General features: G+C 48.8%; 1 protein-coding gene and 1 long non-coding RNA gene across 4 annotated transcripts in view; one reads left to right on the top strand and one right to left on the bottom strand.

Moving 5' to 3' along the window:
• Window positions 1–11,053, bottom strand: part of TSPAN15 (tetraspanin 15) — a 64,122-nt gene extending 53,069 nt beyond the window's left edge. The window contains exon 1 of one of the 2 annotated variants that reach the window (XM_043980747.1): window positions 10,882–11,053. In XM_043980747.1, the coding sequence (XP_043836682.1) occupies window positions 10,882–10,977 (96 nt within the window). In that variant the 5' untranslated portion in view covers window positions 10,978–11,053. Of the gene's footprint in view, window positions 1–10,416; window positions 10,523–10,881 lie in introns of those variants that run through there. The other variant, XM_043980748.1, reaches the window with a different exon arrangement.
• On the top strand, window positions 10,179–13,922 carry LOC122738850. 2 transcript variants are annotated; one of them, XR_006354651.1, is made up of 3 exons: window positions 10,179–10,406; window positions 12,159–12,240; window positions 13,235–13,922. It is a non-coding gene; the product is annotated as an uncharacterized LOC122738850 (long non-coding RNA). The 2 variants fall into 2 exon arrangements; XR_006354650.1 differs by lacking the exon at window positions 10,179–10,406 and adding an exon at window positions 10,800–10,926.
• Window positions 13,923–14,197: the final 275 nt, after the last annotated feature.

Here is a 14,197-nt window from a genome sequence, read left to right as displayed (position 1 = left end):
ACCAAACCCCAGAGGGACTTTTCACCTGGGTTTTGGAACAGGCTGGTACAAAAAAACCCTCTGGAACCTCAGCTTATCTGGTTTACTCACTCAGAGCTCCACCCAAGCCTCAGGTAGCGTCACCAGAAAAGAAGCCATTAAGGACAATAAGGAGGGAGAAAGATCAGGTCACTGAATCTCAAAACATTCCTTTCTAGTTCTCCAGGATTCTTTGGTTTCATGCCTGACCATATTTTATGCAGTACGCTACATCAATATTATATATAGGTACATATATTATTATGTGTGTGTTCCATCGCTGGACCCCCAGTACTTCTGTAAAAAAAAAAGGAGGGAAGTGTCTCTAAATTCCTAATATCCTGAAGTAAATAAAATAAAATTTCATTAGTCCTGCTAGAAAGACTCCCCAGTCCCAAGGGATTCTGCCTTCCCAGTAAATACAGTTCCAGTCGGATCATCATCTAAGTTAAGTAGAACCCTAACTATTTCCCAGTCCCTACACCCTCCCCACCCCTTACCTTCCATCTCTATCAAATGTATCTTGTACACAAGGCCTCTCCCCATAAAATGTAAACTCCTTGAGGGCACACAATAGGCACTTAATAAATGCAAGCGGATAGATTGGGGACAAAGTGTCCAAGGTCACACAGCCAGCATGTGGTGGAGGGGACACTCAAACCCAGATCTAGGGGACCAGCTCTGTATCTACCAGTCCATAATATCTCCCCCCCTCCCCAGGGCAATGAAGGTTAAGTGACTTTCCCAGGGTCACACAGCTAGTAACCTGGCAACATTCAGTTTCCCTTTTTTATCATTCTTTCCATTTCCAGTGGGCGTGGGGGCATTTCCAGACTTTGCTGATTTCATTTGTTCAGTTCATAAAAGATTTCCCAGGCTTCTCTAACTCCTTAAGGTCAGCATTTCTGATGGCACAAAACATTCCATGGCGTTTATTTACCCCAACTGAAGGGCATCCACTTTGTTTCCAGTTCTTGGCTCCCTCAAAAGTGTGACCTTTTAAATGTGTTTGGTCCCAAAGAACAGAACAACGCACCTGCCCATCAAGCTTCACCTTGGATGGGAGAAGGAAGGATTTGAGTCAATCAATCACCCATAATCCAGGCAGCTTTCCCTCAGATCATGAAAGGCCCTAGGGTGGAGTCCTAGCTCTATACTTTATAACTTGGGTGTGACCATGGACTCTCTTAACCTCCCTGGGCCTCAACTTCCCAGTCAGTAAAGGCAGGTGCTGGACCAACGGATCTCCAAGGACTTTCCTTCTTCAGACCCACGGATGCCACTTTTCTGCCCAGCTCTAACACCTCTGCAGGCGCAGGAGACTCGTTTCTGGTTCCAGGTGTAACAGTGACTGGCCTGCTGTGCGTTCATGAGTAGGCCCCTGTGTGCTCGATCTCCTTGTCTACAGTGTGAGAGAACGGGACCAGACCACCTTACGGTTCCTGCCAGCTCCGGACAGTCACATTAGGGGCCCTCCAGCCTGGAGCAGGCTGCTCTCGGCGCCCACTGAGATCATGAGTTTCCTCGGCTCCATGTGACCCCCGAAAACCACCAGACTACTCACACCCAGGTTGTCCTTCAGACCCCAACAACCCCAACTCTACTTGTTGAAGGCCCTCCCTTCAAGGCTCGACTGGGCAAACACCTCCTCTGAGAAGTCCTCCCAGAGAAGCCCAGAGAGACCTTCCTAGAGAACCCATCTCTCCCTCCTCCCAGCCCAATGACAATGTACTCCCTCCTTCCATTCCTCATGACAAGACCCTTCCAAGTCTAGCGTGAGGCATTCTGCGTTCTAAGGTCTCTCCAACACTCTGTGTTCCACTCCACGGCTCTGACGTTCTACATTCTATGTCCCAAGGCCCCTTCCAGTTTGGACATTGTGTCTTCTACATGCCAAGGTTTCTCCAGCTCTGAGTTTCCATGGTTAGAGATTCCAGGGACGGCCCTTGCCCACTTCTCTAACATACTTCCCACGTCTATTGGAAGGGATGGGGGAAGCCTCCTCCACACCCTTGAATCCAATATATTAGGAAACTTAAAAATGAAAAAGCCAGACTTAAATGAGAAGATAGTTTCTGAAGAACTTGAGCTCGTCCTTCTCAGAACACTGTATAACTAGGAGGCCAAAGCACTCTTCCGGGACGCTGCTTTGCCATCCCCCCACGGGGCCAGGTCAGACACCCAGGAACCCTGATGAGAAAACTGGATCTTGCAAAGTCTCTCTGCTCTTCTCTGCTCTCACTCCCCCTCACCTCACCTCAGTTATTTATTCTTTTAAACATGTTTTGCCCTCCCTCTCTCTGGATCTGAAGGGCCCAGCACCGGCTGCTGAACAGAGATGATGACCCAGAGGCCATCCAGGCTGACCCCTGCACAGCACAGAGGAGCAGACTGAGAACCAGAAAACTTAAGTGACTTGTAGAGGGTCACACAGACAGCGTGGGTCTGAGGTAACATTTGAACCCTGATCTCCTGGACCCCAAGCCCTCCACATCTCTGCCTGTCTGAATCCTCCCAGCTTTTCAAGGTCCAGCGCAAACACCGGCTCAAATTCAGGCTGTTTGGCCAGATCCCTCCTGGCACTCCCCTAACGCTCTGCAGGAATTATATCCTCCTAAGAAATGGCAGCAATCACTTATCCAGGTTTGTGAAATGCTTGATGAGCATTATCTCATCTGAGCTACAATATAACCCAGAGAGAGAAACTTTTCTTTTTCCCCAAACTGCAATTTCATTAGGAGAACAGGTTCTAGGGAAGAGCTCTCTGTCTCCAGATTTGTACCTAACAGTCTTAGAGAAGGGTCCGGATCCTGAAAAGGGGAGCCTGGCTCAAGATCACACAGCCAGCATGTGGTGGAGGGGACACTCAAACCCAGATCTAGGGGACCAGCTCTGTATCTACCAGTCCATAATATCTCCCCCCCTCCCCAGGGCAATGAAGGTTAAGTGACTTTCCCAGGGTCACACAGCTAGTAAGTATCAAGTGTCTGAGGCCCAATTTGAACTCAGGTCCTCCTGACTCCAGGGCTGGTGCTCTATCCACTGCACCACCTACCTGTCCCCATGATATCTCTTAAAGTCAGTACTGAAGGCCTTATTGTCTCCATTTTACAGGAGGCTTAGAGAGGTTGTGATTTACCTAGGATGTGTTAGAGGTGAGATTTGAACTCAGGTGTTTGATCCATCAATCTGGTCCAATCCTCTCCTTTTACAGATGAGAAAGCTGAAACTCAGAAACATAAAAGCACTGTCCAATATAACAAAAAAGGAAAATGTTAGATGTTGATGGGGATGTAGGAAAGCTGGGACTCTAATCCACTGTTGGTTGATTTATCAACAGATCCAACCATTCTGGAGAGCAATTTAGAACTCTGTCCAGGGGGCTAAAGAACTCCTTTGATCCAGCAATACCACTGCTAGATTTATATCCCAAAGACATTCCCCAAAAGAGAAAAAGACCTATTTGTACAAAAATATTTATAGCAGCTCTTTTTGTGGTGGCTGAGAATTGGAAATCAAAGGAATGTCCATCCATGGGGGAATGGCTAAACAAGCTGTGGCATATGATGGTGATGGAATATTATTGTGCAATAAAAAATGACAAGCAAAATGACTTCAGAAAGGCCTGGAAAGACTCACGTGAACTGATTGATGTATAGTGAAGTGAGCAGAGACAGGAGAACATTATGCACAGAGATAGCAATACTGTTTGATGAAGAACTATGAATGACTTAATTATTCTCAGCAATGCAATGATCCAAGACAATCCCAAAGGACTAATGATGAATCGTGCTATCCGCTTCCAAAGAAAGAACTGATATTGATTGAACATGGACTGAAGCATGCTATTTTTCACTTTCATTTTTAATTAAAGTTTTCTTACATAAAATGACTAATATGTTAATGTTTTACATAATTGCACATGTATAACCTATATCTGATTGCTTACCATCTAAGGAAGGAGGAATAGAATTTGGAATTCAAAACTATAAATAAAAATGTTTATTATTATTTAAAAACAAATAAATAAAGGAAAGGACTGCCCAAAGTCACACAGACAGGATGTGGCAGAGCTGGGATCTGAACCCAGGTACTGTGGCTCCTGATGACACAGTATGATACTTTCTCACCCCACAGCATAAAGAACATGGAGTTGGGACTAAAAACTCTTGGATTCCAGTTCTAAGAAATGAAATTTTTTCATTTATATTTAAAAACTAATTGTTGTATTAGGACCAAGGTTCTTCCCCTTTCCTACTTCTGCATCCAGCAGGGAACCAGTGGAGGAAATCTCTTAGAGACCCTTAAAGACTAGTTGTTGAGGGGGCAGCTAGGTGGCGCAGTGGAAAGAGCACCAGCCCTGGAGTCAGGAGGACCTGAGTTCAAATCCGGCCTCAGACACTTAACACTTACTAGCAGTGTGACCCTGGGCAAGTCACTTAACCTCAATTGCCTCACAAAACCAGGATGTAGGAGAGATAAGGTCTCTCTGACTCCAAGGCCACCTCCGCTCTCTCCATTCAAGACTCTCAGAGGACATGGCGTTGAATCCTATATCTGATACTACCTGGTCCTCAGTTTCCCTATCTGTAACACGAGGGGCTTAGATTGGACGGCCTGCGAGTTCTCTTCCAGCTGTAAATCTATGATCAGGGGATCTGCTAATTAATATTAGCGTCTATGCCAACATTGAAAGCCCGATGCAATCCACACACCTGCTGCTATAAAACTGGCCTCCCTGTGGTCACTCCGACTCTCTGGGGCCCAGATGTCACCCTGAAACCTTGGCCTACCTCAAACTGCTCTTCTCCAGCAGAAAATCCCTTTTAAAAATGGATTAACACCCTGGGAAAGAAACCACCAGCAGAGCAGGGGATGTTTATCACTGCAGGCCTCTGAGAGCAAACAGCCCTTTGCCCCTGCTCAGAAACAATGAGAGCTAGTTTGGCTGTGAGTGGTTTTCAATGCCTCAGCCCAGCTTGCCTTTCTTTATGCCAGGCAGGGCCAACTGGGAAACCAGCTCCTGATAAATCTCTCTCTCCTTCAGCCTCCCCTGCTATTCAAACCCAGCAACCTGAGGAGCAGCAGGCCTCTCGTGCTAATGGGAGTCTGCAGTCTCTGGAGGGATAGGGTGTCAGAGGTTCTCAGCTGCGATTTGAATTCCAGCTCTGGCCCTTAACTAGCTGCATAACCTTGGGAAAGTCACTTCAGCTCCCTAGGCCTCAGGATCCTCCTCTGTAAAATGGAGGGAAATCAAACTAGATCAGAGAGTTCTCAACCTGGAATCCTTAAACTTGGGTGTGTTTGTTTTTTAATATAGATTTTGGTAACTATATTTTCAGATCATTGGTTTATTTTACAATCTTGTGTAATTTATTTTATTTAAAAACATTTACATTTAAAACATTCTGGGAAGGACTCCATAGTCTGGCTTCAGCAGACAGTCAGAGGGACCCAGGACTCCCCTCAAAAGACTCCCTGGACTGGATGATAGCTAAGGTGCCTCCCCCATCCCTGGTGCTGCTGCCGCCTAGCAAATCCCTGAAGCCTCCCCTGGGATAGAGGCTGGAAACCACAACTAGAGAGGCAGCTCAGTGGACCCTGGAGCCGGAGCCCAGATGACCAGACTCTGCCTCTGCTGCTCTGCAGCTTTAGGGCTGGGGATGAGCCTTCACAGACCGGGGCCTCAGTTTCCTCCTCTTAAAATGGGTGCAACAACCTCGAAGTAGCAACCACAGAGAGGCATCCTGGAGGGAGTGATCTGATTTCTAAGAGGCCCCGACTAACTCTGCATTACTGTTTGTCACCAGAACGCCAATAGGTCTGCCCACTCTCCTCTTGATATCAGTCCTCACTCACCTGGCCCAGACTTTATGAATGAAATTAGGAAGAGAGGGAAGGCTCTGAGGCTGGAGTATCCTGCCAAGCTGCAACAAGAAAGGGGAAGGGCCCGGGGTTCCCTGCTCGGTAAAAATGACAACACTGAACTTGAACCTGGCTCATTAGAAGAACAGGCGGGGCAGAGGATCAACCTTTCAGGAACTAGGTTAGCAAGGAGCCCTTACCTGGGACCCACAAATCCAGAGTGGAGGGACCATTTTCAGAGGGTCCTTTCAGGGGGTCTGAGCAATTGGAGGAGAAAAAAATGACACCTTTATGTCCACCACCCCCAAGGAACACGGCTAATTAGGGTTTGGAAACGGGCTTCAAAATACATACAAAGTAATTTGGGAGGAGGAGGCAATGACAACGGGAGGGAATCAGGAAATGCCCAGAGGAGGCGGGAAGCCGCTTGAGCTAGAAAGACAATGACTCTAAGAGGCTGACGGAGGAGGGGACATTCCAGGCATGGGGGGAGGGGACAGCCAGCTGGCCAGCTCCTTGGAATAGGGGGTGCAGGGTGGAGGAATAATGTGAAGGGGTAGGGAATTCAACGCCAAACAAAGACGTTTTCTATTTTAATAAGCCAGGGATCTAAACCAGAGGTCTGTGAATTTTTTTTTTTTTGGTTAGATATAGCCAAGTATATTTCAACATAAAGGGGTCCACAAAGGTTTTCCCAGACTGTGCAAGGGGGCCATGATAGAAGATCCCCATTAGAGGCAGTGAGAGCCGCTGAAATTCAGTGAGCTGGGAGACAGTTAGGTGGCACAGTGGATAAAGCACTGGCCCTGGATTCAGGAGGACCTGAGTTCAAATCCGGTTTCAGACACTTGACCCGTGGTAGCTGTATGACCCTGGCAAGTCACTTAACCCTCATTGCCCAGCAAAAAAAAAGAAAAAGAAAAAGAAAAGAAAGAAATTCAGTGAGCTGGACAGTGACAGACCCCATGTTAGAGGCAGCTGAAGGAGCAGAACAGATCATTGGGAAGTAAGCCTCAAGCAAAAGGAATCTGAGATCTGGCCCATGACCCTGGGGCTTAGAGACTGATCACATAGCAGATGGGAAGGGGAATTGTCCAGGCCCGGACAGGGAGGAGAAGACACAGGCAGTGCCCCTTTCCCCGAGAAGAGCCTGGCGGGAAGAAGCCATCACACTTGGCCAGGCCATCAGAACTCAGAAATTATCACAGTTAGCAGCTCTGGAAGTGCTCCTAGAAGACCAGCTGTCCACATCGACACTTGGCAGATACAGAAACTGAGGCACAAAGAGTGATGTGATTAGTATAAGGCTATGTACATAGGTAGTTAAGGCAGAGGACAGAGCACTGGGTCGGGAGTCAAGAAGACCTGAGTTCAAATCACACACTTCCTCAGCTTCAGACATGTCCTGGCTGTGTGACCCTAGGCAGGTTACTTTACCCTGTTTGCCTCAGTTTCCTCATCTGTAAAATGAACTGGAGAAGGAAATGGCAAACCACCCCAGAGGTCACCAAAGAGTTGGACACAACTGAACCCTACCATACAATAACAACAATACGCAGTGAATTACTTAATGGGGAGCTGGAATTAGAACCCAGCTTCCAAACTCCTGATCTAGTCCTCTGTGGGCTATACCAGTCCTTAGAAGAGGAGTTGGAATATGAGAAGATTCATTTAACAGGGAGTGTGAGGTGGTGGATAGGGAGCTAAACTCAGGGATTAGAAAGAGACCTGGATTTAATTTAAATAATCAACTAACCTTTCTGCCTCAGTGTCCTTTTCTGTAAAATTGGGACTATAAAGCCTGAAGAACCCAGGGGGTACTTGTATCCTCTCAAAGGGGGCTTCTTGTTGTACGGTTTAACTGAGATCATGCAGCCCAGGGCAGAGACTGGGCCACAGTCACTTACTGGTCATTTCTCCTCTGTTATCCTGGGTTTCGGGGAAGGTGAATTAAAAGACCTCTGAGACCCCTTCCGGCTCTAACCAAATGATCCTCTGAGATATATTAGACACATCTACACATATGTGTAACGTGCATTTTACATGTATGTACATGCATTGCATGCACACACACACACACAAACAAGGATTTGCAAACCTGAACTTGGAGTGGCCCTGGGTGGTGCAAGCACAGGTTGTGATGCCTGTTGTGCAACATGTGAAGTCTTCTGGTGACTTCTCTTCTTTTCATAACTTCATTCTGAGACAATGTACCACTTTAGAAAGGAGGTGCCCAATGGGCTATCCAGTGGAGAGTCTTCCCCCTCCATGCAATTGCCAAATTCCATGTCACTCCTCTACTCAAAAATCTGCAGTGGCTCCCTGTTGCCTCTAAAATGTCCTTTCATTGGTATAGGGTACTTCTAGGGGAGAAAACTCAAGCTGCCAATGCAGGTCAGTCCCTCCTTAATGACTTCCATTTGTAGAGAGCTACTTAGACCCCTAAGGGGTCAGATGACTTGCCCAGGGCAACAGGTGGTCAGAGGCAAGACTTCCCCAGCTCTCTATCCACTAAGCCATATTGCCTCTAGAAGAGATAAAAATCCTCTTTGTATATATCTTGCATATACCTACACGTATGATAATATTTAACATGGCAGGTAGGCAATGCATCGGATAGAATGATGGATTTGGAGACAGGAAGATCTGAGTTCAAATCCTACCTCAGGCACTCACTATAAACTAGAGGGCAGGGACTGTTTTTGTTTTATTCCTGGTATTCTCAGCACTTAGCAGAGTAGCTTGGAATAAAGGAAGGTCTTAATAAATTGTAAACTGATTAACATCCTCCCCAATCTGGCTCCCACTCACCCACCTTCCCAAACATTTTGCATTACTGCTCCTTTAGGTCCAATTGGCCGGCCCCTCAAGACAGTGTGGCCCAGTGGAAAGTGTTCTGATTTGGAAGTCAAAGGACCCGGATTTGAAATCAGACTGTAGGCTGTTCCAGAAACAAAACAGTCCATCTCTTCCCCTCCTGGGATTGTACGGGCGAAACCTGTGCTCCACCCCCGCAGCTTGACTACTGACCCTCTCTCCTCAGCTTCCCTCAAGTCCCAATTAAAACCCTACCTTCTCCAGGAAGCCTTCCCCCAGCCCCCTTAACTCTAGTGCTTTCCCTCTATTCATTACTTCCTATTTGTCCTGTATATAACTCACTTCGTATATATATATTTGTTTGCTGGCTGTCTCCCCCATTAGACTGTAAGCTCCTTGGGGGCAGGAACCATCTTTTTGTATCCCCAGTGCTTAGCACAGGGCCTGGCACATAGTAGGTGCTTAATAAATATTGATCGACCCTAAATAAGCTAAAATCTCATCCTGTTCCTCATTTGTAAAACGAAACACTTTTTAACTGAACTAACTGAATGATTTCTTAGATATACGGAAGTTCAGGTTAAAAAAAAAAAAACTTCCTTTCCTAAGGCAGAGCTGCATCAGTTTTCAACTTATAATCCTAGAGTTGCCCAGATCACAGAGTGATTAAGTGATTTGCCCAGGAGGGTGTGTCTGATTTTTCCCGGAGGCAAGACGAGAAGAAAGGTCTTTCCGACCTACTTCATCTGTCTTCCCTACAAAATGCCTGTAGAGTGGAATTGTCAAATCGGGGACCGTCAGGAAGGAGGCAACAAACACCTCCATAAAGTGGCTTTCTCAAAGCTTCTCTAACAGAGGGGGCTACTTTAACTTAAACCAGAAGCTTTCCCCACTAAACCAGCTAGGAAAGGGAGCTGCCAGCTTAGCAACTTTAGGCCAACCCGCCTGGGGCACTGAAAGAGTCCCGGGATTTAACAGCACAGTCAAGTTTACCTAGCAAAGGTTAACAAGCACTCTCCACTCAACCCTGTAGGTTGTAAACGAGAGTTATCGGCCTCCATTTCAGAGATGAAGTAAACTGACCCTTGGAGAGGTAAGTCGTTTGCTCAGACACACATGCACCGAGTGGCAAGGCCTTAGACGTGATTCTGCGTCTCCTGGAATAAGACCCAGCCCCTTCTTCCCTACGGGAAAGCGGACCCCGCGGTAGCCAGGGCACAGGTGCTCGGCAACATCTCTTCCCTCCCGGTTACCTTTGTACCGCCTTCCTGGCCGCCCTCCCTCTCCTCAATCAATAGCCTCTATTAGCTTGGGGATCACGGATTTACAGCTGGAAGGGACCTTACCGGTCATCCAGTCCAACACCCTCGTTTTATAGATGAGGAAACTTAGACACGAAACCCAGACAACAGGGACTAGCCCAGGAAGTGACTCGGGGCTCCCCGACTCCAAAGCCAGTACTCTTTGCGCAGCCCCACACTGGATCAGTTTGCTGTTAATGAAGGGAATCCTCTTTAACCTGCCCTGCGGAGCCGAGCTGCGCCCAGCGGGAGGGCAGAGAGGGGCTGGGGTCCGACGCCTCACTGCACCCCAATCCAGGTCATAGGAATAAGGACGGAAAGAAGGGTCAGCGCACCTGGGCGCTTTCCCCAGCAGCCGGGCGGCTCCGCACCATCCCGCGGCAGATGCATCCTCCCTCTCTCCAGGTACACACACCTGGGCTCCAGCGGGATTTCCACTTAGCTTCCCGGGGGGATGGGGGACTTCTGGGAGGAAGCGGTCAGTGAACCTCCTCCCGTTCATTCATTCTCCAGTCTTTCCCGGGTCTCCAGCGCGCATCCTGGCCCCTCCCCCGCCTCGGGGTCGGAGTCGCCCCTTCCCCCTAGGGCTTTCCTTCTTACCCCTCCCCCTTCCTCTATCCCCCCCATTCCCACGCTATCCCCTCCCCCTCATGGTCCGCTTCCTCGCACTCGTGCTCTTCCGTCTCCCCCTCCCAACTACTCTCCAGTCCCGGCTTTCGGAGAGACCCCCGCCCACCCGGGGGGAGGGATCCCGGCCCCGGGGGCGGGGCTGCGCGCTTCCCACGGCCAGCCGGCTTTTCCCGGGGAAGGAGTTGGCCCCCCGCCGGGCAGGCTCCCTCGGAGGGGGAGGGGGAGAGGGGTCAAAGCCAGGGTCACTCACCCAGAAGAAGGAAGAATAGACGATGAGCGAGAACTTGAGGTACAGGTAGGAGAAGCGCGCGCAGTAGCGCACCTGCTCTGAGTCCCCGCGGGCCATGGTCGCCCCGCAGCCGCCGCTGATGGACCCCAACTCCGCCGCCCGGCCCGGACCGGCCCGGCCCCACCTGCGGCTGCAGCTGCTGCCTGACCCGGCCGGAGCCCCGCCCCCTCCGCCGACCGGCAGCGGCTCGTGCCAATCACCGCGCCCGGGCCCCGGAGGCCGCCAATGGACGCGGGAGGGGGCGGTGCCTCGCCGGAGGCGGGGAAGGGGAGGCCCAAGCGGGAGCTGGCTGGAGCTCCGGGCGCACACAGCAGGCGCCTCATGCGTGCGTGCGAGGATGCTCCCGAGCTTCTCCCGGGTCCGGACTCTGGGGAGTCCGGGGGGCGGCGGGCCCCTCAGGGGCGTCGCCTGCAGCTGTGGAGGGAGCGCGAGTGCCCTCGAGGGGGACAGACCCGCCGGCACGCGCGGGGACGGGGGATGGAGAGGGGAGCCTGCGCCCCTCGAAGGTGGCCGGGCAGAGGCTGCCCCAGAGAGTGGGGAGAGGGGATCCCCTCTTAGGGCTCCACTTGCATAGCCGCCTAGGACGGCTGCTGGCGTTCTTTAGACGGTGAGCTCCGGGAGGGCAGGGACCAGCTTTACCTTTCTTTGTATCCCCTGCACTTGGCCAGGCGCCCGGCGCGTGGAGGGGGCTCAACAAATGTTTGTTGGATTGCACCGGGAGGACTTGGGGAGGATTGGGGGCATCCTTCTAGAAGCGGGCTGGAGGAAGAGAGAGAGGAGGAGAAGCCCAGGCCCAGAGGGACATCTGTTAGGTCTGTCTCATTTTACATCTTGGGAGGAGACTTGTCCAAAACTGCAAAGCTAGCGAGCCTGGGGGTGGGACTTGAACCCGGCCCTCAGGTGCCAGAGCCTAGCGCTCTTTTGGCTGTACTGAACCGAAAACCCATAATGACTACGGCCATGAAAGGGGCCAGATCCGCAAAAGAGTATGAACTTTGAGAAATGGGAGAAGCCGGCACGGGGTGGGGAGGGGGGGGGGAGAATCCACAAAAGGCCAAGAGAGGAAATAAGAAAATAAGAAACCGTCTCCTCTACAGCCAGGAGGTGGGTGTCAACCAGGACAGAAGAATGTATACATTAGCCAAATAAGGTTTCTGTATCCTTTATTTATGTATTTATTCATTTATTCATTCATTCATTTATTTATTTTTGACTTGATTATTTTTCTTTGTCTCAAGGCAAGGTTCAATTTGAAGGGTGGTAAATGAAAAAGGCATCAAGAAAATAAGAAGGAATTTCCAAGTGGCTCCACATTGAGTTGTAAGTGTCAGAAACTAGGAAAGGGATCGACAAAGATCACCAGAGTCCAACCCCCTTTTTTTACTAACAGGGAAACTGAGGAAGAGAAAGAGAGAAGCAACTAGGGGTCTTATGGACAGTGGCAGAGCCCAGGTTCAAACTCAGGACTTTTTAGTTCCAGCACTTGCTCTGTGGGGGGAAACAACAGCACAAAAGGGAGCTGAAATGGGTAAAGACAGTAAACTTACTCCAAGGAGGCTTGGTGTTGAAATCCGAAACAGAAACAAAGGCTAGCACGCCCAGGCCCCTCCCCAAAATGAGGCTAGGTACAAATATTATCGCCTTTGGTCCTCACAACAGCCCTGGAAGTCAGGTGCTATTATTACTCCCATTTTACAGTTGGGGAAACTGAGGCAGACAGAGGTGAAGTGACTTGCCCAGCGTCACACAGCTACTAAGGGTCTGAGGTCATATTTTAACTCTGGTCTTCCTGACTCCAGGACCAGCGCTCTATCCACTGTGACTTCAGCTGCCTCTGTGAATAATTCTCATCAGTCTAGCCTCCTCTTCCCCATTTCATGGAGGTAGTAACGCTTGTCTGAGCAGGTAGTGCTAAGAATCTGTGGGATAATGTATGTGAAATTCCTATGTAAATGAGTTACTGGGTTGTTGGGGTTTTTTGTTTATATATACTACATTACTCCTCAGTTCAGGAATCTACATTGAATTTTTAAGTTTGAGTTCCATATTCTCTTCCTCACACTCCCCTCCCCCTTCCCAGAAAAGTCAAGCAACACGATATAGATTATACATGTGTAGTCACGCCCAAAATTCACATATTAGCCGTGTTGGGAAAGAAAATGCAAACCAAAAAAACAAAACCAACCAAGAATAATAGAGTCTAAAAAGTATGCTCCCCTCTACCCTCAGATTCCATCAGGTTTTTTTTGGTTTATATTTTGTTTTTACCTCACTTCCATTTCCCAAAATACCCTCTCTCTCTTTTCTCCTCCAGAAAACCATCCTGTATAACAAAGAAGGAAAGAAGAAAGAAAAAAAGAGCAGCTCAACAAACCTAACCAACACATTACCCGAGTCTGGCATCACATGAAGTGTTCTACATCCGTGGACCCCCCCCCCTTCCACAAAGAAGGGAGGGAAGGTGCATGATTATGTCTTGGAGGATAAGCTTGGTTATTTTAATTATGTAGCATTCTGTTGTTTGGGGAGGGTGGGGTTGTTTTCCCATTTACATTGTTGTAAATGAAAATTTACAACAAATTTTACCTGGATATGTTGCTTTCTTGGTTCTCCCGCTCAGAATTTCTATGCTCTGTGGTCTAGAGTCTGCTCTAATATCTCCTCCAGCTCTAGCATTCTGTATTCAATGTTCCCTTTCCATACCAATATTCTTTGTTCTAATAGCCCTTCCAGCCTTGACATTCTATGTTCTAAGATCTCTTCCGATTCTAATAGCCTTTGTTCTAAAATTCCATGTCCTAAATTTCCTATATTTATCCTCGTCTGGCTCCTTTTGTTCCGTTCCAGTCAATCAGGTATCAGCTATTTGTGTATAGGTCACATCTTCCTTATTAGATTAGAAGCTTCATGAAGACAGAACCTTTTCTTTTTCCCAGGACCCAATGAAGGGCCTTGCACTTAGCAGGAGCTCAATAAATTTTATTAAATTGAATTGAACACCATTTCTGTGCTCCAGGGTGTGGAACTTTTTTCTGGAAAGCCCAGCCAGGCATACCAGGAAAGTGGGCTAGGGAGGGAGCCCTGGCTTGGGCATTACTCCAAGGGCCTTCCCTGACTCACACGGACATGGCTGAATTCATCTGAGCCTTTATCAGCTCATGACTATGTGACAGGCCACGCCTGAGACCTTTCTCAGAGCCAGGGTCACATCAGATAACAGCCCAGTAACCAGAAAGGGTTACTGCCCAAAGGGTGGATCAGTCCAAGGTGAGGAGTC

The sequence above is a fragment of the Dromiciops gliroides genome, chromosome 2, assembly GCF_019393635.1.
Source record: "Dromiciops gliroides isolate mDroGli1 chromosome 2, mDroGli1.pri, whole genome shotgun sequence".
NCBI lineage: Eukaryota > Metazoa > Chordata > Mammalia > Microbiotheria > Microbiotheriidae > Dromiciops > Dromiciops gliroides.
Note: the sequence above shows the minus strand (reverse complement) of the source record. Positions and strands in the feature narration are given on the sequence as shown.